Consider the following 26,119-nt stretch of genomic DNA (forward strand, 5'->3'; position numbering starts at 1 on the left):
ACCCCAAACCACAGCACACTCCAGGGAAGGAAAGTACCCAGACACCTCCCCAGGGGAATTCCCCCAATGTTCCAGAGCTCCCCATCCTGTTTTGGGCTCCTGTCCCCCCTCCACTAGAGCCACTCCAACCATGCCTCCCTCTCCCAACCATCACTCCTTCTTCCCAGTCCTCATTCATCAACCTTTTTATTTTCAATTAAAAATAAAAAGAGTCATTATGAAAGACTTCATGGCTGGGAGCTGTGTCCCCTGCTCGTGTCTCCTTTCCTCCACCAGTCTTCCTGGAACTGTGTCCTTGGGTTTCCCATCCCTTCCTTGAATTAAGAGATTGGGGGCCAATGTGTGTGTGGGATAAGATACGGGGACAGAGGATGGGCGAGCAGAGTAGGGGAGAGACAGAACCAGGGAGAAAAGTTGAGACGGTAAGACCTAGGAGGAGAAATGGGGAGGAGCAGGAGATAGAGAAAATCCCAGAAGACTGCTGGGTCTGTGGAATTCTGTGTTGGGCCCCAGTCTCTGTCCCCCTGCATGTGGAGGTACAGAATAAAGGGCTGGGTGGTGGCAAGGGGAGGGAGGGAAAGGAGACACTGGATTGGGTGGCATCCAGATAGTTAAGGTGGCAGATATGATCTGGGGTCAGTGGTCTGAAGGTTGGAGGGTCAATCTCTTAATCATGTCTGCTTCTGTCCCACATGTGGGACCCACGCCCCCACCTCTCCCCATCTCTCTCCTGACCCCAACCTCTCCTTTCATCCCTAACTCCTACCCTGTTTCCAAACCCCCACACCACCCCCACCTCTCTCTCTACTTACTCTTATACCCCTCCCCCTTCCTACCATTCCCATTGCCCCTTCCCGAACCCCAGCCCACTGAGTCTTTCTACTATGACTACGAGACCCCCTATGACGATGTGATGACTACAGGGACGACCCCTGATTATCAGGTAAACTTGAGGGACCCCCTTTATTTCTTCCCTTCCTCCCACCACCCCTGGAAATATCTCCTATGGCACCTTCCTCCCCTCTTAACATTTGGGGAGAGACATCATTTATTTAGATTATGGGAGTGTCCTCACTGCTCCCTCCCATGTCTCTCTGCTACAGAGGCCACGGAGCCCCAGCCGCAGGGCTCCCCCTCCCCCCAGGGGGCATCGGACCCCTCCCAGAAAGCCTACCCCACCTGCCAAGAGGTCAGCAGCCCGGCAGGTGCCCCCCTCACCAGGCCGGAGGCCTTCTCGAATTGGAGGTTCCGGCCCAGCGCGGGGCCTGCCTCCCCCCTTCAGACGCCCAGCTCGGCGGGCAGCTCCCCCCACTGCCCGGGCCCCCCCCAGGACCAGAGGAAGCGGTTACCGGCAGGTAGAGCTGGGGCATCCAGATCTGTGCCCCCAAACCTCTATGGCCTCGGAGATTTACTCTCCCCAAACTGTCCCCCCTCCAAAGGGGCTGCAAGATCTGAGATTACCCCCACCGCCCCAGTACAGACCCTGCCCACAGTGGGGGACAAGATGCTGCTTTGCCTCCCCTCCTGCTAACCTCTCTTCTTCCTTTCCGTCCCATATTACTCTTCTCCCCCTTCTCCTTGGGGTTAGGACCCCACCCCAGGTGAAGAGGAAGGAATCCTGGAATCAAGCCCCTTGCCACCCCCTGAGGAGGTAACTCCATCCCCCACCCTCACCCCAGCTGGGGGCAGTGGGCATCTGTGACCCACTCCCCTTTACCCCATGTCATCTTGGTGAATCAACTCTTCCTCTGGCCGGAGGGCTCTTTGTCATATCTATTTGTGGTCTTCCCGTCACTCCAGACCTATTGGCCTGCTTGTCTTTCTAAGCACAGCCATTTTTCTTCAGTGTCCATGTCTCCTTCCATTAGCCTTTGATTCTGGAACAACCTCTTCCCCATGTTGGTGTCAAAAGGTTTTCATCGTATTTCTGTTCCCAGGAGTCTTCTGTCCAATCTTGTCACTTTTTCTGTTCTGTTTTTACATCCTTTTCTTTGATTATTCTCTGGACTCCTTTGTCTACCATTATCTCCACAGACTGTCTACTCTGTGTCCAGTCCTCCGGCCACTCTTCTTCCTTCTTGTAATTCATCATTTCTTCCCACCAGGCCCATTTTTTGGGCATCCTTCCTCATTTGGGGCCTTTGATGGCCCTCCCCTTTCTATACAACCACTTCCCTTGTTTTCTTTGGGAGAAAAAATCCAGTCCCAGTTACCCTCAGAATTCTTTGGGCCAGACCCCACACCCTTCGGGTCCAGGGAAAACCTCCTCTCAGCCCTAATGCCCCCATCTACCCCTCTCCCTCCCCATCTCCGGGAAGGAGCAGACAGATCTCCAGGTCCCCTCCACAGCCGACAGGTTCCTGACAGAGGAATATAGGGAGGGTGGCACAGACCCCCCAGCAGGGCCCTACGATTACACCTATGGCTATGGGGACGATTATCGTGAGGAGACGGAACTTGGCCCTGCCCTGTCTGCGGAGACAGCCCCCTCGGGAGCCGTAAGTGAAAGGAGCTCCTCTTCCGTTCTTGACCTGCAGTGGGAGCTGTAAGAATTGCTTCCTGTTGTTTCTGATTATTGTCTATTGGCTGCAAGCTACCTCCCATTGAGGAGTCACCTTTTTCTGTTCACATAAGATGTATATGTTGCTTGAAAGGATGACTTTCTGCTTTCCCCTGCCAAATATCTTGCCCTGTGACAACTCATGGATCCTTCTGTCCAGGGCAGTTGGGATTTTTTTTTTCTTTTTTAATCCTATAGCCACTTCCTATCTTTCTTGGCCACTTTCTATCTCAATCAAGCTGTATTTCATAAAGCTTTTGGCCAATAATCCCCTATTTTTTGTCCATTGTCAGTCTGTCTCCATCATTTCTTCTTGGTAAAAACAATTTCCTATCCATGTTGCTGCCAAATGATCTAACTTCCTATATCATGTTTTCTAACCTACGGGTCACTCCCTGTCTGTCCTTTCCTGTCTTCCTTGGCCATCCATCTTGGCATCCATCTTGGTGACTGTGACAGTTTGTACTGAAAGGGAGTTATTTATGTATTGGCTTTAGTTTTTCATGCTGTCTTGTAACAATTTCCTTTGCTAATAAGCCACTTCCTGTGTGTCTCAGGTCATCCAAATAATAATAAAGTTTCCACTGTGGGCCTAGATATTTATCATGGCTACTTCCTGCGTGTACTAGCCTTGATGTCTGTGTTTTCTGGAAGAATTACCTTTCGTTGTCATAATCCCCTTTCCAGGAGTCACTTTTTGTCTGTTTTGTGAACAACATCTTTCTCTTGGTCATGGTAGCCATGTTGTTGTTGAAGGTCCACTTCCTGGATCTTCTTTTCTTGGCTGCTTCCTGTCTGTCCAACCACTTCCTGTTTGTCCAGTTCATTTTCTAGCCATCTTGGCCATCTTTAATTTTTCTTGGCCCTGGCATCATTCTTGCTTCCAAGTGTTTGTCCCTTTGAAATGTCTCCCTTAATTGTTTCCCATGTCTTCAACCACTCCCTCTCAGCTGGGAAATTTCCTGTCTATTCCCCTCATCTTTTGCTTGCCTTGCAATTAGAGCTGCCTCCTCTACCCTGCTGCCTTGTCCCACACTTTCCTTCTCTAATACTGCCACCCTTGACCCTGTGCTGCCTTTCCCTTTTGCTGCTTTCTGGAAATTTGGGGTTGATATGGGATATGGGAGAGTTTGAAAATTCATCATTGCTGTTTGGTCAGATGGAGGTGGAGGGGTGGATTCTGAAGGTCTTTGCTGGGAGAGTTGGGGGAGTGGAGAATGATTTCCATTCTTCCCATCCGTATCTTGGTTCTGGCCTCAGTATTGGGGGTGGGCATTGGAGAAGTGTGGAAAAGAAGGAACTGGTGGGCTTGGAGTATAAATGAGGGCTGGAGGAAGGATGTAGTGTCCTTGCTAGGAGAGGAGCTGGGGGTCTGCTCTGGGTCTTGAGCAATAGCCCAAGTGCTGTATTTTTCCAAAAACCAGTTATGAGGTCTGACTTTGGGGTATCAGTGGGGACTGCCTTCCAATTAGAGTATGGGTGTTTAGCCTCTGTAGAGTTTTTAACTTGTGAACCCTTTGACATTCTAAGAAATTCTAAGAAAACTTCTGTGCATAAGGGCATATACTTTCTCTTTCCCAGAAAAGACTTCTTAGATTATGTCAGACTCTCATACGGATCCATGCTCTCTCTCAAACCCCGATAAAAATCAATCCACAATCTTAGAGAGATGCTTATTTGGTGGATTGCAGTAGGGTGAGGTAGTTGATAGTTTCTTAAAGTTCTAAAGATTCCTGGAGTCAAAGGGAGCTTGGAGAATAGGGCAGGGTCTTCCAGAAGAAGGTTTGGGAAGGTTAAGGATGTGGTTTGGAATTCCGGGAAGTGTGTGAAGACCTTCCTGAAAGAGGTCTTCAGGGAAATGAGGAAGTTTGTTTGCTAAGATGGAGCTGGGAATTGGAGGTGGGGAGCTCTGAGGTCTCCTTGGAAGACCTAGGAGGTCTGTGAAGAGGGAGTCACATAGGGTTGGGGAGGTCTCCAGAGGATCTGAGAGTGAAGGAAGGTGGGAGTTGGGATAGGAGCTGTCCTGGTGTCCTGGCTGCTCACAGGCCCCACTGGGGGTTACATGTGTGTCTTCTTCAGGCTGCCCGTGGACCTCGGGGGCTGAAGGGAGAGAAGGGGGAGCCTGCGGTGCTGGAACCTGTAAGTCACTGTTGGTTACTGAGCTGAAGGCAGGGGGAAGAAGAAAAGAAGGTAAGGGTGCTAGCATTGTAGCCTCTGACTTTTGACCTTTGTTTCTACAGGGTATGCTAGTAGAGGGGCCTCCTGGCCCAGAAGGCCCTGCGGTAAGTGTAGCTGTGACCCATTAGCCTCCATTCTTTTCTCAGAAACCCTTCTTACACACTCACCTATGTCTTCCCCACATATGTCCAGGCCTCCTTCTCAGAACTCTGGAGAGTCGTTCCAAAGCTTCCCAGATCCTCAAATCTCTTTTGTAGAGACCACCCCTCAGCCACATACCCCTCTTCTATCTGAATGCCCATATCTGACCCACTCCTTTTTTGTTCCTCAGGGGTTGATTGGTCCCCCTGGCATCCAGGGCAACCCAGGCCCAGTTGGAGACCCTGGTGAGAGGGTAAGGGAGTAGTGCGTGTGCGCGTGCATGTGTGTATGTGTGTGCAGAGGACTGCAGAGGAGCCTCTAGTACCCAACAGGGGTGCCAAGCTAAGCAATTCCTCATTAAATGGCTGATCAATGAATAAGGGGTTGGTGTGCTCCCCAAAACCCAGAAGAGAGGACAGGCTCTGGTTGGGGAGGAGAGCAATCTGGTATCTCACCCTTATTTTTCTGTATGAGGGTAGGACGGTTCAGGAAAGATACAGGGAAGTTTTTATTTATTCTGTAGAGGGTTTCACACTGATGCCAAGACCCTAACATTCCCTAACTATCCACCTATCCTCATTTTCTCCCTATTCCAGGGCCCTCCTGGCCGAGCAGGGCTCCCTGGATCGGATGGAGCCCCTGGCCCTCCTGGCACATCTCTCATGCTCCCAGTGAGTTGTCTTCTGGGCTTTGGAATGGGAGGGGCAGGGGAAACTGTTCTGTTACCAAGAACCAGAAGACCAGGAAAGCTGAGGAGGAGTCTTGAAAGACCATCAACACAAAGAGATTGATCTTTGAGGTGGATGGACTAGGGCCTCATTAGAGGACCTAGAACCAAACATGGATTGTCTAGAACTTGGCAGAAAATTCACATTTCAGGGACTCTGGAAACAAAGGAGAGTTTTTCTGGAGGAAAAACTCCAGAAGACAGAGAGTGGGGCAGGGGGCAGGGAGACAGGAATAGAGTTTCTGAAAACCTATACATGATTATCTGAAAACCTTCCACAGGAGACACTGGAGGAGGGCATGGGGCAGGGGGTGTCTCTGCACCTGGGAAAAGGGGAGAAGTGCTGGATGAAGCCTTTGACTGGGAGGGTCACATGAGTTTCCTGGAAGAGAACATGGACCTTTCTTTCTCTCTACCCCTCAGTTCCGGTTTGGCAGTGGTGGGGGTGACAAGGGCCCTGTGGTGGCAGCCCAGGAGGCTCAGGCCCAGGCAATTCTGCAGCAGGCACGGGTACGTAAGGCTGGAGGGGATGTTGGTGAAGGGATGGGTATGGAGGGCAAGTGGACTTTAGGAGGAGCTGGACGGGTAGGTTGGAGTAAATGTGGGGCAGGGTAAGGTCTGGGTTGGTTTGGGGCTGAAAGGGAGGTAGGTTGGGGAGAATACAAGGCAATGGAATGAGAATTAAGAGTGGAAAGCTGAGGGGCACCTGGGTGGCTCAGTGCATTAAGCCTCTGCCTTTAAAGGCTCAGGTTATGATCTCAGGGTTCTGGGATAGAGCCCCGCATCGGGCTCTCTGCTCAGCAGGGTGCCTGCTCCCCCCCCTCCCCCCGCCACACCCTCTGCCTGCCTCTCTGCCTACTAGTGATCTCTCTGTCAAATAAATAGTAAAATCTTAAAAAAAAAAAAAGAGTGGAAAGCTGAATTTGGAGCGTGTACTGGGGTTGGGAGTTCTCCTGATGCCTCTTCCTCAGCTCTGCTGTGTCCCTTGCTCCCCTAGCTGGCGCTCCGGGGACCCCCTGGCCCCATGGGATACACAGGCCGCCCTGGACCCTTGGTGAGTTTGTTTGATATTGGGGTAGAGTTCTTTATTTGTGTGTGTGGGTATGGATAATTCTGGAAAGGGACCAAGTTAAAAGTTATTTTGTGGGGCGCCTGGGTGGCTCAGTTGGTTGGGCGACTGCCTTCGGCTTAGGTCATGATCCCGGAGTCCTGGGATCGAGTCCCGCATCGAGCTCCCAGCTCCTTGGGGAGTCTGCTTCTCCCTCTGACCTTCTCCCCTCTCATGCTCTCTCACTCTCTCTCTCAAATAAATAAAATCTTTAAAAAAAAGTTATTTTGCTACTTTTGGGGAGGGCTTTGAAGTCATTGTTGGGTGTGTCTTTCAACATAGCCGCTCTCTCTTTTCTGTCCCAGGGACAACCTGGGAGCCCTGGCCTGAAAGGAGAATCAGGAGACCTAGGACCTCAGGTGACAAGCCCCACCCATCTGATCCCCCATCCAGTGCCTCTCTTTCTGTCTGTGCTCTTTAACCCTGCCCTGACTCTCTCTCACCAGGGCCCCAGAGGACCTCAAGGTCTCACAGGCCCTCCTGGCAAGGCTGGGCGAAGGGTGAGTGGGGTTGTGGTGGGTGTGGGTGGGAGACAGGACTCAGATTGTGGGGGACTATGCCTCTGTTTGCTCTGACACTTCCCTTGCACTCCAGGGCCGAGCAGGTGCTGATGGAGCCCGAGGGATGCCTGGAGAACCTGGAGTGAAGGTGACAGGCCTGGGTCCCTCTCTGATGCCTGTGACTTCCAGCCCCATCTAAGCTCACTTATTTTCTGGGGATGACCAAGTTCCCAAAGTTTCCCCATGAAGTGGCACCCCCCACTCAGGACACAGGAGGGAGGGATGAGGAGGGAAAAGAGCTAGGACCTCACCTGGGCTGCCCCTCTTCCCCTAGGGTGACCGAGGTTTTGATGGACTCCCAGGGCTCCCTGGGGAGAAGGGACACCGGGTGAGTATATTGGGGGTATTGCATTGTGATGAGGGTGTAGGCCTTCTGTGGAGAGGTGGGAGGGTTAGGAAGCACAAGGCAAGGGAAGGAGGCTGAGGGTCCCAGCAGGAGCTCAATGGATGAAACCGGTTGGTTAATTGAAGAGGGTCAGTGTCTGTGCTGGGGGCTCTGAGGCCCCTCTTACCTAGTCCCCATTTTCCAGGGTGATACTGGTGCCCAGGGCCTTCCTGGACCCCCCGGTGAGGATGGAGATCGGGTAAGTATTGTGGCCAGGGCAGGTGGTCAGTATGGGAGAGGTGTGGAGGGTGAGGCTGTTTCATCATATCCTCCTCTTCCAGGGAGATGATGGGGAGATTGGGCCCCGGGGACTGCCTGGAGAGTCGGTGAGTGACTAGGGGGCCAGTGGTGGAGCTCTGGGGATGCCAGGGGAGGGATATGGACACAAAAGGCACACATTATCTCTTGCCCATGCATGTCATTTCTTCCCCTCACCTGATTGCAGGGACCTCGAGGTCTCCTTGGCCCTAAAGGCCCACCTGGTATTCCTGGACCCCCGGTATGTGACTGTCCCTGACTTCTGACCCTGACCTCACCCCCTGACCCTTCCAACTCTCCACCCTTCCTAGCTGCCTCTCTTCCCCCTCCTCCAGTTCCCCCTCCCTGGCCCCACCTCGCTCTGCTCCAGCCTTTAATCCCAGGTGACCTTGCAGGGTCCTGTGGTACAGTCCACCAAAGGCTCTGAGCATAGCTTAAAAAAAAATCTTTGAGAAAAACAAAACAAAAACCCGCAAACCCACAGACCCATAGACCCACGCCCTGTGGATCTGGGCCGGCTATGTTTGCTTAGGTTTGGGATGGATTGGAAGTCTGACCAACATGAGGCTGCCCCGTCCCACCCTCTGGAATGGCTGGGCCTCCCAGAAACCACAGGTCCTTCCAAGGTCCAGGCCCCACCTTCCAGCCTACTCAAGCACCTCTCGTGTTTCAGGGAGTCCGAGGCATGGATGGTCCCCATGGTCCCAAAGGGAGCTTGGTGAGTAATGGGCACGGAGAACCTTAGCCAAGGTCCTGTTTCCTTGGTGACCATTTTGACGCCCTGCCTGCTTCTGGTTCTTGTGCTCTGCTGTCCCAGCTAGGACTCAGCTCTCTGCCCTCAGTTTGTCCCGTCAGCATCTTCTTTTGACCTGTGCCGTGTTGCTTGTTTCTAGGGACCCCAGGGAGAGCCAGGACCTCCTGGACAACAGGGCACTCCTGGAACCCAGGTGAGTTGTCCTGTCCAACCCCTCCCCATCTTTAACAAGGGCTTCCTGGGCTTCCACAGAGGGTCAAACCCTGGATGAAAATTAAGGGTCTCAAACTCCAGTGCTCATACTCCGAATGGGGATGCTGGCTACAGGAGAGAGCAGCCCACCCCTGTGGGGCCCTGTGACTTCTCTCTCTCTCTGTGTAGGGTCTCCCCGGGCCCCAGGGTGCCGTTGGGCCTCACGGAGAGAAGGTAAGTGACTAAGTGATTGGGTGACAGGGGATGGGCTGGAGAGGTTGGCTGTAGGGAGAGCCTTAACTGTGTGGCTAGGACTTCAGCCACGGTCTGATCTGATCCCTCTCGTGACCCTCTACCTCCTCCTCTCCCTGCAGGGTCCTCGAGGGAAACCAGGGCTCCCTGGCATGCCTGGCTCTGACGGGCCTCCGGTGAGTGGGTCCGCACCTCTTAATCCAAATTCCACTTGACCCTCCATCCCAGTGAATGACCTCCAAGTGCGTTTGGTAACTATCCACACGGTGTGTCCATCACACTGGGAGGTCACTGGTGGTGCCTGCCCCTGGTCAGTTGGCTACATTAGGGTCACAAGGGGAAGTGGGGTTAAAGAGGGGAAGGGAGGGGTGCAGGGAAGGTGACAGTGGCCAGTGGTCACATTCTCCTTCCCCCTACCCCCAGGGTCACCCTGGAAAGGAAGGTCCTCCTGGAACCAAAGGAAACCAGGTGAGATCTTCCAGACCTGCTTTCACCTGGAGGGAGTTTCCACCCAGACTCTGGGGCCCCATAGTCCTTGCGTTTTCCCTGTCTTACCATTCACGTGGCTCTGAAATATTCTCGGTCCCATTCCCTGTATCCCTATCCAGACTCCACTGTTGTCTGTACTGTTTCTTCCACGCCCTGAGGCCTCCACAGTCACACACCGAGACCCCTTTTTAGATGACTTTCTTTCTTCTTCCAGGGCCCATCTGGACCTCAGGGTCCTCTAGGATACCCAGGACCTCGAGGTGTCAAGGTAACGGACAACCAGGGTGGGAGATAAAGGACTGTGGTCAGGGGAGCCAGCTGGGGTCTCAGGAACTCGATCCTTCCACTCCAATCTCCGTCCCTGATCTGTCTCTGTCTGCCTTCTAATTCCAGGGTGTGGATGGAATTCGTGGTCTGAAGGGTCATAAGGGTGAAAAGGTGAGAGAGGCGCCCCCAGCCTCCCGGCACCTCCACCCTGCCCCGCACCACCCCTTCTGCCCAGCTCTCGCCCCGCTTCCTTCCCACCAGCCTGCGCTGTGCTGCTCTCCAGCTCCGAAATCCACCCTTCCGCCATGTTTTCTGAAATCCTCCATTTGACCTCCTGACCCCCTATCATCTCTGGTGACCTCTCACCCCCATCTCTCTCAGGGCGAGGATGGCTTTCCCGGGTTCAAAGGGGACATGGGCGTAAAAGGTGACAGGGTGAGTAGAAACCCACACATTGGCCCCCCAACCCGAAGTCCTGATGTTCCTCCATGTTGGAGCCCCCAGTCACCAGCCTATTTCCTGAAACCCCAGATTCCCCATCTCCAGTGCTCTTCTCCCTTGGAGCCTGACCCTGGCAGGATGGCAACCTGCACAGTCTGCGTCCCACCAGGCTGATAGTCGCAGTGTTCTCCCTGTCCCTGTGGAGCTCCCTGTCCTGCAGTAGTTTCTGGGACCCTACTTAGCCCACCGGGGCCCAGTCCACACCACCAGTCCCTGACACTCACCTCTTCGACTGTCTTACCCAGGGAGAGGTTGGAGTTCCTGGTTCTAGGGGAGAAGATGGTCCCGAGGGGCCGAAGGGACGCACTGGACCCACTGGAGACCCTGGCCCCCCCGGGCTCATGGGCGAAAAGGTGACAGGGGACGTGGAGGGGATGAGGGCCTGAACCCTGGGATCAGGATGTGCTTGGGGGTGCCCACAGCTGGAGTCAGTGAGTCATTTGAAGACCACGATATGTTAATTATGCTCCTCTCTGTAGAAGGCACCCCCCCGGCTGCTAACAGTTGGGGGTGAGGTGGGGATACATAAGAAGTCAAGGAAAAGTCCCTGTCGGGAGAATTTACGTGGCATAGAGGTAGGGACAAGGCATGAGGCTGGCATAAGGAATGTAGGTACAAGGCAGAAGGAAAATGTGTCCAGACTTAGAGCAGCGGGAATTACAAGAAGGGAGAGTCAAACAGTCAGAGGAGGTGACCTACAGAGCTAATCTCCATGTCCTCACCGAGGGCCAGCCCTGTGCCTGCTTGTCCTAAGCCCTGGGCTGCAGAGAGCGTTCACTGCAACAAGTAAAAATGCTTGTTCGTACCACAGCCAGTCATGGGCATGGCCTGCGTTTGAGCGTAGGCAGGCCGGCCAGCTCCTAACCTCTGCTTTACCGCTGGCTGAGCATGGCGGGCCCTGAAGCACCAGGAGGAAGGGGGTGCATGTCAGGAGGGTTTGGGGTGGTGCAGACACGGGTCGGGGGGCAGAGGCCATCCTGAGTGTGGTGTGTGAACCTGCAAGGGGACTGGTCTCAGTGGTACAGGGAGTGTGTGCTGGGGAAGGGGAGCTGAGTTTGGGGGTTAGGCAGGGGCTAGATCACGGAACTCCATGGAGCCGTGGGTTTAAAGGTGCAGAGGAGGCAGGATCCCAGCCCCAGAGCTGGGGAAAATCCACTCTCAGGAAGGATGGAGGACAAAAGCCAGGCAGCCTGTGGAGCAGGAGAGGAGGGGCTGGGGCCTGGAGGTTTGCTGGGGAGGCTCGCTGGGTGGGGGCTGGCTCCCGTCTCTGGGGCTTGGGGTCTCCAGGGATGGTGTGGTGTCTGATTCCTTCCCAACTGCTCCCTGTCTCTCCACAGGGCAAGCTGGGTGTTCCTGGTCTGCCTGGCTACCCTGGACGCCAGGGTCCCAAGGTGATATTATGCCCCATTTGTGCTCCTTCTCTTCTTCCCTTTATGATTCTAGGAAGCATAGACTGACAGTGGTGGGGGACCCTAGAGTGAACTTAGCTCAACCGGATTCTACAGATGAGGAAACAGAGGGCCAGGCAGCCGCAGGGGGTGCGGGTGGTGTGTCCAAGGCCACCTAGTTCTTGGAAAAGCCCAGGCCTCCCACCCTGCTGCCTCCATCACCTCTCCTGACCCCCACTCCTAGGGCCTCTGTTTTCATGACGTCTCAATTTTCTCCTTCTCCATCCTCACCAGGGGTCCCTGGGATTTCCTGGTTTTCCTGGTGCCAGTGGAGAGAAGGGAGCCCGGGTAAGCTGGGGGAATGGAAGGGATGCAGAGGGCAGGGCTGCCCTATGGGTGGGATCGCGCCTCTGGTGATGTGTTGTTTCTGCTTCCTTCCCACCAGGGCCTGTCGGGGAAGTCAGGGCCTCGGGGAGAGCGGGGACCCACGGTGAGTGCGGGGGGGCAGACATGTGGCTCAAGATCCCAAGAGGTGCATTTGGGTTTTTCTGACAGCTCCCCTCCCCCCTCTCTAGGGTCCATGCGGTCAGCGGGGACCCCGAGGTGCCACAGGGAAGTCTGGCGCTAAGGTTAGTGGTCTTGGCAGGACTCCATCCACCATCTGCCCCTTAACCTGGCTCCTGGTTGACTCCTCTGACCTCCAGCAGAGCTAGAAGGCAGTGCCTCTTCCCCTCTGACTCTCTTCCCCCCCCACAGGGAACATCAGGTGGTGATGGCCCCCATGGGCCCCCCGGAGAAAGGGTGAGTATGCCTTGAGTCTCTTGTTCTCCAGTGCTCCCCAGGGAGCCTGAGTGGAACACTCGCCCTCTCTCCCTGGGTAGGGGGCTGGGGAATAGGCACCCCCTGCCCATTCCCCTCATTCAACCTGGCTCTGTCTTTAGGGTCTCCCTGGACCTCAAGGCCCCAATGGATTTCCTGGCCCCAAAGGACCTCCGGTAAGTGGACCTCTGACCCACTTGGGTTCTGTGAATCCTTCTCCATCCTCCTTCCCAGCTCAGCGTTCACCTGATGCCTGAACCCTTTCTAGGGTCCCCCTGGGAAGGACGGGCTGCCGGGACACCCAGGCCAGAGAGGGGAAGTGGTAAGTAATGCCCCTGGCTCCCCCAGACCTTCCAGGACTATCTGGTAGGCCCACCATGGAGATTCTTCTGACAAAGGGATTGTCCTGGTGCTGCTCAGACCCGTGGCCAAGGACTCGGTGGTGACTCTGCCCTTCCTCCAGGAACCTGGAGTCCGTCCCACAGTGTCTGTGCTTGACATGCCTTGACTGCTCTCTCCTCTTCCTCTTTCAGGGTTTCCAAGGGAAGACTGGCCCCCCTGGCCCTCCAGGGGTGGTGGGACCTCAGGTATGGCTGCCCCCTGAGGAAAGTGGACCCCAGACCCTGAAGTTAGTTTGTCTGATCCTCTTCTCCCTTTTCCTGATCACATGTCCCCGCCCCGTTGGAGCAGGATCCCGACTGGGCCAGTTCTCATCTCGTGTCCCAAAGGGGCAGCTCCCCAGTGGGGACGCGGCGTGGTGCAGTTACCCCAGACTGGGGAACTACACTCCAGCACAGTGTCCCAGGAGAGCCCCAGGAATTCCCCACTAGATTTGGGGTGGGGATAAAGGGCATCCAGAGGGGTCATTTTAGGATGGCAGGGTGGCCTCTTTGGGTGGGGAGCTGGGCAGAGGGTCAGCTTGGAGTCTTTCTGTCTCTTTCTTAGGGAGCAGCAGGAGAAACTGGGCCCATGGGGGAGAGAGGTCACCCGGGCCCCCCAGGCCCCCCAGGAGAGCAGGGACTGACTGGAACAGCTGGAAAAGAAGGAACAAAGGTCAGTAAGGGGTCAGGCAGAGGGGAACTTGGGAGACCAGGGTTGGGGTGCTAAAGGGAACAGATAGTTAGGATTTGAGAAAAGCCAGAGATCTCTCTGTCCAATTCGGGAGCATGGCTGTGGCTCATGACCTTTCATTTCATCTTAGGGTGACCCTGGTCCCCCAGGGGCTCCAGGGAAGGATGGACCTGCTGGTCTGAGGGGCTTCCCAGGAGAGAGAGGCCTCCCTGGCACTGCTGTGAGTGAGAGCTCAGTGCCCCAACAAGTCATCTGGCATCCTGGAGTCGCTCAGTGTCACCCCCACACCCATTTCTCCAAGTCTGCCTCCCCTCCCCTCATCCTTCCCTGCCTTCCCGACTCACATCTGTGACTCCCAATCTCTGGTTCACAGGGTGGATCCGGCTTGAAGGGAAATGAAGGTCCCGCGGGTCCCCCTGGCCCTGCAGTGAGTCTGGGGGACCTGAGGGGGGCGGGAGGGAGGAGCCAGGAATGAGTGGGTGAGGAGGGATGAAGAGGGGCATCTGGATCTAGGCAGGGCTGTGGGACTGGGCAGAGGAAGTCTAGGATCCGCCATTGTGTATTCAATTTGGAGCTATTCTCCTGGGAACCATGTTCAGGGCTTCTCTGGTGTGGGTGGGCTGTGGGGGTCTGAGTCCATTTCCTGTCTCAGGGCTCCCCTGGGGAGCGAGGTGCAGCAGGATCGGGGGGACCCATTGGTCCCCCAGGGCGCCCAGGCCCACAGGGTCCCCCTGGAGCCGCAGGAGAGAAAGGTGTCCCGGTGAGTGTGGGGTCCCTGGGGAGAGACACTGGGGAGGGGTCTGCGAGTTGTGAGCTGCTGGGCTACAGAGTTTCTTGTGAGGGTGTTAGAGGGGGAGGGTCGTCTCCAGCTCATGACTCCTTTCTTCCTTTCTTCCAGGGTGAGAAGGGCCCCATTGGTCCAACTGGTCGAGACGGGGTGCAGGGTCCTGTGGGGCTTCCCGGTCCTGCTGGACCCCCCGGTGTGGCAGGAGAGGATGGAGACAAGGTGTGGGAACCTACAGACCCTGGGCCCAATCTTTCCAGATGAGATTGCTGATCTGCGCATGCCTCCCATCCCCATCCCTGTCTTACCCTTCTTGCCCCACCTGAGTCTTTTCTCTAATATCTCATCTGCCTTGTCCCCATAGGGTGAGGTGGGAGACCCTGGACAGAAGGGCACTAAAGGGAATAAGGGTGAACATGTAAGTGACTGTGACTTTTGACTTCTGATCTGTGGTCTTTAGCCTTGTTTCCACCTGGTCTCTCCCTGTCTTGGTGTCTCTGACTCTCCTTTTCCCCTCAGGGCCCTCCTGGTCCCCCTGGACCCCTTGGTCCTGTGGGGCAGCCTGGAGCCGCGGTGAGTGACTGATGCCCCGTCTGCTCCCCTCCCTGCCCCACCAGGGGCGCTGGCAACTTCTAGTCTGCCCTCAGTTCCCCCTTTACCCTTGGAGTTGAGCGTGGGAGGGCTCTGGACCTGGTGCCCAGCTTGGTGTGGAGTTTGTGAATAGAGCACTCCTGACCCATGACCATCTCTGTGTCCTTATCCCTGCCCTGCCTCCCCCTCAGGGAGCAGATGGGGAGCCCGGGGCTCGGGGACCCCAGGGACACTTTGGAGCCAAAGGTGACGAAGGAACTAGAGGATTCAATGGGCCCCCGGGACCCATTGGCCTACAGGTGAGTTGGGGGGAGTAGAGGCAGGGGCTGAGAGCTGGGCTCAAGATGAGTCTGCTGACCAGCCCCTGCTGCTGAGGACTGGGGGACATGTGGGATCGGAGGGAGGGGCACTGGAGGTTAAATGTACCTGGAGCTGTTCTCTGATGGGTCGGTCATCTGGTCTGTGCTGTGTACCCCCGCACAGGGTTTGCCAGGCCCGTCGGGTGAGAAGGGAGAAACAGGAGATGTGGGCCCTATGGTGAGAGTGACCCCACTGACCCCCTGGCCCCAACCCCACCTGCTAGTGTCTCCCCCTCCATCCAGCACTCCCAGCATCCCTGCTCCCCGCATGCTGCTTCCTGGTGGGGCTGCCCCCCTCCCCTGAAACCCCCACCCCCACCCTAGGATGTCAACCTCACGGGACCCTCTGGCATTCCTGTGTGCCTAGTGCTCTTCCCTTCTCTTCCCTTCCCCATCTCTGCTCTGTCTGTTTTCCCCAGGGACCACCCGGCCCCCCAGGACCTCGAGGCCCAGCTGGACCCAATGGAGCTGATGTGAGTCCTCTCAGATCATTGTGGCCAGTCTTGCCTCCCTTTCCCCAGACTATAAACTCTAGTCTCATCTCAGCTGCCATGAGAAGTCGCCGGCCCTGGAAGGCCTCCTGCTGTCTCACTGCTGTGACCTTGGGGTGCTCATTCAGGGTCTGCCCCCTCCCTTAAGCAATGACTCTTACTTCTGCTCCCCTTCCAGGGTCCGCAAGGTCCCCCGGGAGGTGTTGGGAACCTAGGTCCCCCTGGAGAGAAGGTAACTGGGAAGGGAGTGAATGAAGGGACTTGTCTTGGGGTGGGGTATGAGGGTTGGACTTCTGCCAGCTTTGGTTGGGGTTGGGGCAAAAGAGAATGAAATATGGGGAATATCGAGATTTGGGGGGGAAAGGTTTTTGAACCCAATCTCCTTGTAGGGGGAGCCAGGAGAGTCAGGCTCTCCAGGGGTCCAGGGTGAGCCCGGTGTCAAGGTGAGTGAGATTTCTGAGGCCTTGCTCCCTAATCCCCATCACCCTCCTCAACCCCAGCCCCTGTTACTGCGACCTCCCAGAGCTGGAGCTCCTCTACAGCCCAGGAGCCTGTGCTCCTAACACTCTGTGAGGCTGGACCCCCGGGTCTGAGTGAGCCCCATGCTCTTTCTTCGGAGGGAAGGAGGGACCGGAGGACTCCCTATGGGCTTGACTTTCTGTGAGCATCCTGCTGTCACTGAGGGGGTGGAGGGGAGGCTGAAGGTATCTTGGAAGCAGGGGCTGCATCCTTGATCTTCGAGACCCCTTTGGGACCATCCATACCCTCTACTCATCCTTCAGGGCCCACGCGGGGAGCGTGGGGAGAAAGGAGAGTCGGGGCAACCAGGAGAGGCAGGACCACCAGGGCCTAAAGGCCCCACCGGTGATGATGGCCCCAAAGGGAACCCTGTGAGTTTAGGGGAGGGGCTGGGAGGAGGGCTTTGTGAATGAGAGACCTGGGAATAGGGGTGTGTGTGAGTGGGAGGGTCTTGGAGTAGGGGGAACCCAGGAATGGGGGGATACTTGGGTGGAAGGCTCTGGAATGAGGTCTCCTGGCAGGGATGTATGAAATCCATGGCAGCGTGTGAAATCCAGAGAGAGAAAGTGAGAGATGCCTTCTAATTAATTCCCTGAAAGCATCAGAAAGCGTACAGCACATGAGGCGGGGAAAAGAGAGTGGCAGGGACCATCTCCCCAGGGTGTGCGGTTGGGCACCAGGGGCACCAGCTGGAGAGAGAGAGTGTGGCATGTGCTCTGAGCGTCTTTGTTGGCTCTAGGTAGGGTTAGGGGGTGGTGACCTTGACCCTGTTCTCTGCATTAGGGTCCTGTTGGTTTTCCTGGTGATCCTGGCTCTCCTGGAGAAGGTGGCCCTCGGGTGAGTCTGCTCGTGGGAGGGAAGGCAAAAGATGGGCCCCTGTATGGGCCTTCGTGTGGCGGACTGGCTTGAGTGTGGGAAGCTGGAGGTAGGGCAGGGCAGGCAGAGGGATGGGAAGATTGGCAGTTTTGGGGGTGACACCAGCCAGGTTGGGGCAACCCCTGACCTTGCTGCATCCCTGCAGGGCCAGGATGGTGTGAAGGGTGACCGCGGAGAGGATGGCGAGCCGGGACAGCCTGTGAGTGACCAGTGACCCATCCCTCCACTACAAAGCCCAAGCCTTCAGGCCCGTTACCCCCTTTTTAAGCCCCACTCCATTGGCTGGAGGCTAAACACTCACCCACCCCTGTCCCTCCCTAGGGATCCCCTGGTCCCACTGGGGAGAATGGACCCCCTGGACCACTTGGAAAGCGGGTAAGTGAGGTGGACATCTGGGACCTTGAGGGGCAGTCCTTGGTCGGGTGAATAGGGGATGGGGGCAGTGGAGATGGGATGGGCAGGGAGGTGCCTGGGGGCGGGGTGCATGTGTGTGGACACTTGTATTTGTAAGTGTGCCGTGTATAAGGGAGTATGTCTATTCCTGGGCTTTGCTATGTATGTTCTTGCCCGGGTGTGGGGGGTGGTACCCATCAACTGGTCAGAATGGACCCTGGAGGAAGGGGCTAGCTTTCCTGGAGGGTCCCTGCTGGGCCACGGATTAACCTTCTATTTGCTGGGGTAGAAGGTGTATGGATGGTAGACGGTGTGCGGGCAGGTGGCTCTTCCCCGAATACACGGAACTCCCCGGTATTTTAACAACCGGTACAGCTGTACCAGCTCGTCTGGGAATCAGCTTCTGCAACTCTGTTGGTGCATGCACGTGTGTGTGTGTGTGTGTGTGTGTGTGTGTGTGCGCGCGCGCGCATGCAGGCATGCACACGCGCACGCACAGGCTCATGGTCCCCGGAGCCAGGAGGACAGGACGGGGAAGAAGCTGAGCCTGGTGACTCACTGAGTTTTCCTTCCTGTCTCCACCTGCAGGGTCCTGCTGGCACCCCTGGTCCTGAGGGGCGGCAAGGAGAGAAGGGAGCCAAGGTGAGGGAGAGGCCATCCTGGATACTGGAATATTCCCTCCCCCCCCATCTTCTGGCACCTCTGCTTCCTCAGATTCCTCTCTCCAGATGTCTACCCCACATTGAGCCTCTTGACTCGAGGGGGGTTCCCTATACTTAGTCCTATTCCTGCTCTGGGGCTCCTGGAGTTTGCCCCCTCCTCTCTGCCTCATGCTTTCCACATTGGAACCCCTACCTCCACCCCTACCCCTTTCCTCTGCCCTTTAAGACTCATTCCTTGTATATGTTTCAGGGGGATCCCGGTGCTGTGGGTGCCCCGGGGAAGACAGGCTCTGTGGGTCCAGCAGGCCCAGCAGGGAAACCTGGTCCTGATGGTCTAAGGGGACTCCCGGGCTCAGTGGTGAGTCATGGAGTGGAGCGGCTTGGCTGGGGGTAGGAGGGGTCAGGGGCCTTTGGAGGGGTGCCCATGTGGGGACAGTTCTCCTGATCTCTGTGGTCCCCTTGAATCTGCAGGGTCAGCAAGGCCGTCCTGGGGCCACAGGCCAGGCGGGACCTCCAGGTCCTCTGGTGAGTGACTCTGGATTGGGTGGGGTGGGTGGGGTGAGGCTGGTGGTGCTCTTGGGCAGTGGGCATCCAGCTGACGCCCTGGAGGAGGTGGGACATGGCTCTGGGGAGAGCTTGGTCCCACCTTTCCATGGACAGAGTGACTTCTGTCTCCCCACAGGGACCCCCGGGACTTCCTGGCCTGCGAGGTGATGTTGGAGCCAAGGGCGAGAAGGTGAGTGACAGACCTGCGGCTGGGTATCTCCCCTTACCCTCAGCTCGGAGGCCTGTGGGGGCCCCGAGTGTCCACTGCTGTGCTTCAGGGCTCCAACACTTGCTCAGTGAGGGCTGTTCAGTGAGGGCTGTTCATAGGCCCTGCTCTGTCCTCAGCCCCTTGCCCGAGTCTCTCCTGTCGTTTGGGCTCTGACCCCTGTGGGCTCCTCCTTCTACATCCGTGTGTCTCCTCTCTGCCTCCCCCTGACCACCTGTCCCTTCTTCAGGGTCACCCAGGTCTCATCGGGCTGATTGGGCCCCCTGGGGAGCAGGGAGAGAAGGGTGATCGGGGACTTCCTGGCCCTCAGGGCTCTGCTGGACAGAAGGGAGAGACGGTGAGGACATGGTCCTGGAAGGTCTGGGAGGATGAGCGTGGGGATTCGTGCTGGGGGTGGGGAGGGTGGAAGTGGAGACTCAGCTGGGGGATGGGGGGTGAGGAGGGGTGTGGAGGGGGACCCAGTTGAACCATTCCCTTTTCCTTCCTAGGGTATCCCCGGAGCATCTGGCCCTATTGGTCCTGGAGGGCCTCCCGGCCTCCCCGTGAGTACCCCATCTGTTCCTCACTAAATCCCCTAAGCCCTACTGCTCCCCCTCCATAATCCCCCAATGGCATCCATGGCAACCACCAGCCAAGCAGAGCAGGCCCCAGTGTCCTCCATATGTCCTTACACAGTGTCTCCTCCCCCATCCTTCCAGGGCCTCCTGAATGTCCCCGTGTTCCCTCAGGCCTGCCCCTCCTATAGTAAAGCCAGGGTCCTGTGGACTCAGGACTTTGCCTCTCCATTCCTCCTTGTCCCACCCCTCCCCTGTGGTGACCATCTCTTTCTTCCTCATTTCCCAGGGACCTGCTGGCCCCAAAGGAGCCAAAGGAGCCACAGTGAGTGACCTCCAGCCAGCTCTGAGCTCTGCCCCCTTCCCCCAGCCAGACTTGACACCTCCTCTCCAGGGCAAACATGCTCCCTCCAGCAGAGCTGCTCATTCCCAGCCCAGAGACTGACTTGACCCTTCTGCGGCCTTGACTGCATGCATGAGCCCTTGATTCCTCCATGAACTCATTTACTCCTTCGGCAGGGCCCAGCTGGACCCAAGGGAGAGAAGGGCATCCAGGGTCCTCCAGGACACCCGGTGAGTTGCAAGTCAGGGCCCGCCTCTGTCTCCGCCTCTGCCTCTCTTTCTCCGAGTTTCTTGGCTTCTACCTCCTATCTGCTTGTCCCTCACCTTCTCCATCCTTCCCTCCACCCAGGGCCCCCCCGGCGAGGTGATCCAGCCCCTGCCCATCCAGATGCCCAAGAAGACTCGGCGCTCTGTGGACGGAAGCCGCCTGATGCAGGAGGATGAGGCCCTGCCGACTGGGGGGGCTCCAGGCAGTGCGGGGGGGCTGGAGGAGATCTTTGGCTCCCTCGACTCCTTGCGGGAGGAGATTGAGCAGATGAGGCGGCCGACAGGGACCCAGGACAGCCCCGCTCGCACCTGCCAGGACCTGAAGCTCTGCCACCCGGAGCTGCCCGACGGTCAGTGCCAGCCTCAGGAGACGGCGTCACAACAGGATGAAAAGCAGAGTGGATGCAGGGACTTCTTGGGGGAAGGCGTGGGGTGGGGTGAGGGTTGAGGGGCCTGGAACGGCAGTTCTTCACCAGCCAGGTGGGGAGTTTTTCAACATTTGACAACTGATCTGGTCTTCCCGGTGCAGACCGGCTCATGATCAGCCTGCTGCCTGCAGGAAGTGACAAACATACACACATGTGCACACGTGCTTGCATTTACACAGATGGGCACGCGTGCAAATCTACCACCACATATTGTACCGACATGAGGTGTCAGTGCTCCTGCCCCCTCCATCGGGGGCCTGGGCGTGCCGCTGCGGGGAATGGTGCCACAGGCGGGCAGGGGTATAAGGTGGTGATGGGGCACGAAGTAGGGTGGGCAGCGTTGTGGGATTCCAGGGGACAGTGGGACCTGGAGACTGAGGGCATGGTGGGGAGGGTGGGGGTTTGGAGCAGCGGGGTGGGAGTGGGAAGGGGGGCAAGGAGTGTCTTGGGTCCCACCTGTGGGGACCCTGACCCTTCCCTCTCCCTCACCCAACAGGAGAGTACTGGGTGGATCCCAACCAGGGCTGTGCTCGGGATGCCTTCCGGGTTTTCTGCAACTTTACAGCCGGAGGGGAAACATGTGTGACACCCAGGGATGATGTCACGCAAGTGAGGGCTTCCCCCTCTTCCCTCCCCTGCCCCACTCGCGGTCCCAGTGGCTTCTGGGTTTCTGTGACAGGTGCCCTGGCACTACAGAGCCTGTGCCCCTTCTTTCCTTGGCTCTTCCCTTCTTACCACCAGCCCGCTGCCTCTTCCCTCGACAACCCTAGACAGAGCTTGCCTTCTGTTTACCCTCAGTCAGTCCTGGCCTCCTGCTCAGGTCCCTCATTTCTCCCTCAGCCCTTTCTGCCCACCCATTCCCTGCCCGTGACCCCAGCCCCGGGGACCCCGCTTCTGTAGATGCTCTGCCAGCCCTGCTCCATCTGCCCCTCACCACCAGCCTCTCTCCTGCCAGTTCTCTTACGTCGACTCAGAAGGCTCCCCGGTTGGTGTGGTGCAGCTCACCTTCCTGCGGCTGCTCAGTGTCTCAGCCCATCAGGATGTCTCCTACCCCTGCTCTGGGATGGCCCAAGGCGGTCCCCTGAAGCTCCGGGGGGCCAATGAGGATGAGCTGAGCCTGGAGACCAGCCCCTATGTCAAGGAATTCAGAGATGGCTGTCAGGTGGGAAGCAGGAAGAGCTAGATCAGGGTGCATCCCTGAGTCAGGCTGCAGGAAGACTCTTTGGGCAGAGGCACCCAGGAAGAGCAGGAGGCTCTAGCTTCTTGGTGTCAGATACACCTGAGGGGGCGCTGATGGCAAGGAGGGTGGGAAGGATGGAAGGTGGGGTTCACCTCTGTGCACACACCAACATCACCCAGAGTGAGTCACGCAGGCTGGTGCACACATTCACACAGGCTGTTGGATGGAGGCACGCAGAGGTGCAAATCACCCCTGCCCCATGAAGGCACAGGAGCACACAGATACCCACAGAATGTGCATACACCCCTGGCGCTGCCTGGACAGGGTCACACATGCACACACGGGGAATCGTGTCCGATGTTATCATGCAGTTACACTGCAGACATATGTTTACACACCCCATGGAGTCACGCCAACTCACACAACCACCCCAGGGGGATAGTCTCAAAGACAAACCCAAGACTGGCTCATGAGCACACATGCATGTGTGCACCCATGCATGTGTGCACCCGTATGCACACATACACACACACACATCTCCCCAGCTTTCCCAACCCCAACTCTGGAAGACATTTGAGGAAGAAAATCTAGCAAGTCTGACCACACAACAAGGATTGGGAGGAACAGCATCTTAGGGCCTTCAGAGGAGAGGCGAGCCCGGTGCCAAGCCTGGGGAATCTGGGTGTGTGTGTGTGTGTGCACCCGTCCCTCCACCACGCTCACTGCTCCCTCTCTCCTGTCTGCCCTTCAAGACACAGCAAGGCCGGACGGTGCTGGAGGTGCGGACACCCGTGCTGGAGCAGCTACCAGTGCTGGATGCCTCCTTCTCAGACCTGGGGGCCCCCCCTCGGCGGGGAGGGGTGCTGCTGGGGCCTGTCTGCTTCATGGGCTAGGATCTGCTCAGTCTAACCCCATGCACCGAAGCCAGGCCCACCTGGAATCCCACAGCGTTAGCTCTGTGCTGCCTCCCAAGAGGGCTCCTCACCATCTAGGGGGCTTTGGGCCAGGGCACCGAGAGCCCCCAATCAGGGGCAGACCAGGGGAGGGGTAAAGCGTGAGCCAGGTGCCCCAGGGGAGGGGGGGCATCTGGGGTTCTTGGCCTTCCCACCTGGAGCCTGTGACCTGTTAGACAGCTGGGACCCTTATTTAAAACTCACCTCCCAACCACCCCCAAACAAGCGGAAGAGAAGAGAAAGGACACTGTGTATTTTGTATTTAAAAGTAATTATATTAATTATTTAAAGAGTGGAGAACAAAAGAACAAAAAAAGATAAAGAGATAAATGCCAACAAAAATTAGCGGACTTTGGAGACAGGGCTCTCCAAGGGTGAGCCCCGGCCCCCTCCTCCTTGCCTCAGGGCTTTCCTCAGTGACTGTGGGGGACATTTTCAGGCCAAACCCCACCTCCCTCACAGCCCGCCTGTAGCACCCACTGTGAATGTTGGAATATATGGTCTCCTTTGCCTCAGGGTCTGACTCTCTCTGCCCAGGGTGGGGCTGCTCCGCCTTCCAGGTATTGGGCTCCCTGACCCACACACCGTCTGTCTCTCACTTGGTCTGGGTCTTGCAGGAACTGCCTGCAACTTGGAAAGCGGGCCACCCCCCCCCCGCCCCCCGCCTGGGGGTAGGGGGAAACGGAAGGGTGAGGGGTGAGATCAGGGCCTGTATTCAGCACTGTTGAAATATGGAAATTCGTCCTTAGCAGCTCATCAATCCCAATGCTCTGAGTCCCCCAGTATCCCACTGCCTTCCTGGCCACCCTGGTCCCACCCCTGAGCTCCCCCTCACCTTCGCTGATCCCGCTATGGAAGGGTTAATGTGTGGCGTCTGGATGGAAGGGACTCCCAGGACCTTGTCTAGCCCTACGACCAGTGTCCTTTCTGACTGATGGTTAAATAATGTGATCTCCTTCCGGGGTGTGTGTGTGTGGTGCTTGTTATTTCAACCCTCTCCCCAGACCCGGACCTGTACCCCCTCTTTGCTGGCTGAGGCTTTCCCAGAAATGGAAGGGTTCATCCCTTTCCCCAGAGGGCCTGTCCTTTCATGGTGTCAAGGCCCAGAAAGAGTTCATGAAACCTGGCTGACAAGTCCAGACTCACAAACTGATCGCCCAGTGACGTTGGGTGGGGAGACAGGGTCCGTGTGACATGGGTGCTGGATTGTTTTTGGGTGAGGGTGTGCCTGTCTTCCTCATGTCCAGATCAAACACGACCTTTCAGCACCCCCATTTCCCATCTTTAGGGACCTCAGGGGTGGAGGGGGGCCTCACAAGGTCTAGTCTCAACTCTTTGCAAATGAGGAGACTGAGGCTCACGTCCAAGACAATGTTTCCTGCCCCCACCCCTCGCCCCCGGCTGTGGGTGTGGTCGAAGGCTACCCGCACCTGCCAGTATTACCGCTATCCCTGTCCAGGCTTCTCTTTGCGTCAAGTGCTCAGTCCTCGTCCGAACGGGGTGCTGTGCCGCCCCCGTTCTTCCCTAGCGGCCCCTCTCAAGGCTTATTCAGAAGCTCTGTGCCCTCTGGGTCTGGGTAGGGCCCTTCTGTTCAGGGCAACAGCTCAGCCAGGCGTCCCTAGCTAGCCTCCCCACCTCTCTTGGGGCTTCCCATCCTCATACAGCATTTCCTGGCTCCCTCCAGTCCTGGCAGTAGAATAAAACTTACTCCAGGGCCTTCTCCTAACCGGGACACCCCTTCTTCGCTGGACGCGTGGCTGCGGGTGTCCGAGTGCGAGTGGATCCGTGCGCACGTGCAGGCAGCCGCACACCCCCCCCCCCACCAGGCGGGCCGGGGAGGGACCCCGAGTACCGGGAGGCAGCGTCCCGCCCCTCCCGATGGATCCCCGACGGCACAGCTTTGATCGTTGCCCCCTCCCGAGGACAGAATTCCTTTCTCTGAAAGCCTAGAGTGGTGGAGATAGTTCATGGTTGATCGAAGGAAGCTTTCTTATGGGATCTAGAAGCCCAGCCTGGCATCGATGGTGGGCAGGAAAACCATTTGCAGGTGAAAACAAAGCCCCATCCCCCCAAAAAACAAACCCTCCTCCGCGCGCATCTCTCCGCCTCTGCTGCCCCCTGGTGCCGGCGCCAAGACCTCGACCCGCCAAAGGGCAAGAGGAATAAGGCATCCTTAACATGCTGCCCCTTCCTTCGTCACCCCCTGAACCCCCACTCTCCTAACCCAAGAGGAGGCCGAATGGAGGGGAACCCCCCTGATCTCGTCTTTTCGGGGTCAGGCAGTAGATGGGTTTTTGGGATCACTCACGCCCTCCGTCTTCTTCTTCAAGTCCCGAAGGCTTCGGGCCGCCCCCTCCTCTTCCTCCTGGGCCTCAGCTCAAGGGAAGATCCGACCTAAATAGATCCTTGCCCACACCCACTCCCAGCCAAGCTGGGCCAGAGCTGAGGCTTCTCCCGGCCCTCTCTGCAATTGGAGCCAAACCCACAGAGGTTGCCCCCAGAGCACAAAGGGGAGTGTCCCCAAAGGTCACTTTTGGTCAGATGCTCTGAGCTCAGAGGGATTTTCTCCATGGAAACAATGCCATACATTCACTCAAATAACATTTATACACGGCAATTGGGTCCCAGGCCAATCCACAAAAGCCTATTTAGCTAGAATGCTAACCAACCCCAGACAAAAGTTTTATGAGCAATTCTGTGCCAAGTTGCCTCGGAGGATGCCAGAAGCACAGCCCTCTCCTTGCAGCAGGATTTCTGCCACCCGTGGGGCAAGCGAGGGCCTGGCTCTGAGGAAAGGTGGGAGGATTTGAAGGGCAGGGCTCCAGAGTGGGTAGTTTGGGGATGGTGTTGGGTGTGGGTAGCACAGGGGTCCCGATATCCAAACATGTGGGTGCTGGCAGTGGCTCTGGTGGCTGTGGGCAGTGCGAGTTTCTGGATGGGGTGGGGAGCAGATAAAGAGGAGAGAAGCAGAGACTTTGGGGAGCTACTTTGGGTTTGATTGGGTCAGAACACAAACTCTTGCAGGAAGGGCTGGGTTCTGAAACTCTTGACTGCCTCTCAAAGAAGTTGAACTTGAACCCAATAAAGAGGAGGGAGTCACTGATGATGTTTGGAAAGATAAGTGATATGACAGATGTGTGCATTAGCAAGGCCCCTCCCAAATTGGATGAGGCTGTGAAGGGCCTGAACACAGACCCACAGCCAAACAGCCACACAGGGGTAGTGAGATCTAGCATGAATGCTGTGGGGATGGGTGCTCTAGCCCTTCACATTCTTGAAGATGCATCTTAGCCTTGTG

At 56.8% G+C, this 26,119-nt stretch overlaps 1 protein-coding gene across 1 annotated transcript in view; it reads left to right on the plus strand.

Moving 5' to 3' along the window:
• The window catches only part of COL11A2 (collagen type XI alpha 2 chain), a gene marked incomplete at its 5' end in the record, with an annotated part of 29,291 nt that extends 5,506 nt beyond the window's left edge, over positions 1–23,785 (plus strand). The window contains 61 exons of the mRNA XM_080805181.1: positions 866–943; positions 1,589–1,651; positions 2,319–2,498; positions 4,640–4,699; positions 4,801–4,842; positions 5,070–5,132; positions 5,476–5,550; positions 6,030–6,116; positions 6,604–6,660; positions 7,020–7,073; positions 7,161–7,214; positions 7,309–7,362; positions 7,549–7,602; positions 7,805–7,858; positions 7,941–7,985; positions 8,105–8,158; positions 8,591–8,635; positions 8,811–8,864; positions 9,053–9,097; positions 9,238–9,291; positions 9,539–9,583; positions 9,819–9,872; positions 9,998–10,042; positions 10,253–10,306; positions 10,618–10,725; positions 11,710–11,763; positions 12,055–12,108; positions 12,206–12,250; positions 12,336–12,389; positions 12,517–12,561; positions 12,702–12,755; positions 12,848–12,901; positions 13,113–13,166; positions 13,525–13,632; positions 13,781–13,870; positions 14,024–14,077; positions 14,303–14,410; positions 14,549–14,656; positions 14,799–14,852; positions 14,954–15,007; positions 15,217–15,324; positions 15,509–15,562; positions 15,804–15,857; positions 16,054–16,107; positions 16,265–16,318; positions 16,658–16,765; positions 17,178–17,231; positions 17,416–17,469; positions 17,592–17,645; positions 18,252–18,305; positions 18,576–18,683; positions 18,797–18,850; positions 19,008–19,061; positions 19,327–19,434; positions 19,586–19,639; positions 19,941–19,976; positions 20,171–20,224; positions 20,343–20,610; positions 21,185–21,297; positions 21,644–21,850; positions 22,621–23,785. Coding sequence (XP_080661307.1) covers positions 866–943; positions 1,589–1,651; positions 2,319–2,498; positions 4,640–4,699; positions 4,801–4,842; positions 5,070–5,132; positions 5,476–5,550; positions 6,030–6,116; positions 6,604–6,660; positions 7,020–7,073; positions 7,161–7,214; positions 7,309–7,362; positions 7,549–7,602; positions 7,805–7,858; positions 7,941–7,985; positions 8,105–8,158; positions 8,591–8,635; positions 8,811–8,864; positions 9,053–9,097; positions 9,238–9,291; positions 9,539–9,583; positions 9,819–9,872; positions 9,998–10,042; positions 10,253–10,306; positions 10,618–10,725; positions 11,710–11,763; positions 12,055–12,108; positions 12,206–12,250; positions 12,336–12,389; positions 12,517–12,561; positions 12,702–12,755; positions 12,848–12,901; positions 13,113–13,166; positions 13,525–13,632; positions 13,781–13,870; positions 14,024–14,077; positions 14,303–14,410; positions 14,549–14,656; positions 14,799–14,852; positions 14,954–15,007; positions 15,217–15,324; positions 15,509–15,562; positions 15,804–15,857; positions 16,054–16,107; positions 16,265–16,318; positions 16,658–16,765; positions 17,178–17,231; positions 17,416–17,469; positions 17,592–17,645; positions 18,252–18,305; positions 18,576–18,683; positions 18,797–18,850; positions 19,008–19,061; positions 19,327–19,434; positions 19,586–19,639; positions 19,941–19,976; positions 20,171–20,224; positions 20,343–20,610; positions 21,185–21,297; positions 21,644–21,850; positions 22,621–22,761 — 4,413 coding nt within the window. The 3' untranslated portion in view covers positions 22,762–23,785. The remainder of the gene's footprint in view (positions 1–865; positions 944–1,588; positions 1,652–2,318; positions 2,499–4,639; positions 4,700–4,800; positions 4,843–5,069; positions 5,133–5,475; positions 5,551–6,029; positions 6,117–6,603; positions 6,661–7,019; positions 7,074–7,160; positions 7,215–7,308; positions 7,363–7,548; positions 7,603–7,804; positions 7,859–7,940; positions 7,986–8,104; positions 8,159–8,590; positions 8,636–8,810; positions 8,865–9,052; positions 9,098–9,237; positions 9,292–9,538; positions 9,584–9,818; positions 9,873–9,997; positions 10,043–10,252; positions 10,307–10,617; positions 10,726–11,709; positions 11,764–12,054; positions 12,109–12,205; positions 12,251–12,335; positions 12,390–12,516; positions 12,562–12,701; positions 12,756–12,847; positions 12,902–13,112; positions 13,167–13,524; positions 13,633–13,780; positions 13,871–14,023; positions 14,078–14,302; positions 14,411–14,548; positions 14,657–14,798; positions 14,853–14,953; positions 15,008–15,216; positions 15,325–15,508; positions 15,563–15,803; positions 15,858–16,053; positions 16,108–16,264; positions 16,319–16,657; positions 16,766–17,177; positions 17,232–17,415; positions 17,470–17,591; positions 17,646–18,251; positions 18,306–18,575; positions 18,684–18,796; positions 18,851–19,007; positions 19,062–19,326; positions 19,435–19,585; positions 19,640–19,940; positions 19,977–20,170; positions 20,225–20,342; positions 20,611–21,184; positions 21,298–21,643; positions 21,851–22,620) is intronic.
• Between the last annotated feature and the right edge of the window lie 2,334 nt (positions 23,786–26,119).

Source organism: Martes martes, assembly GCF_963455335.1.
Source record: "Martes martes genome assembly, chromosome: 6".
Lineage (NCBI taxonomy): Eukaryota > Metazoa > Chordata > Mammalia > Carnivora > Mustelidae > Martes > Martes martes.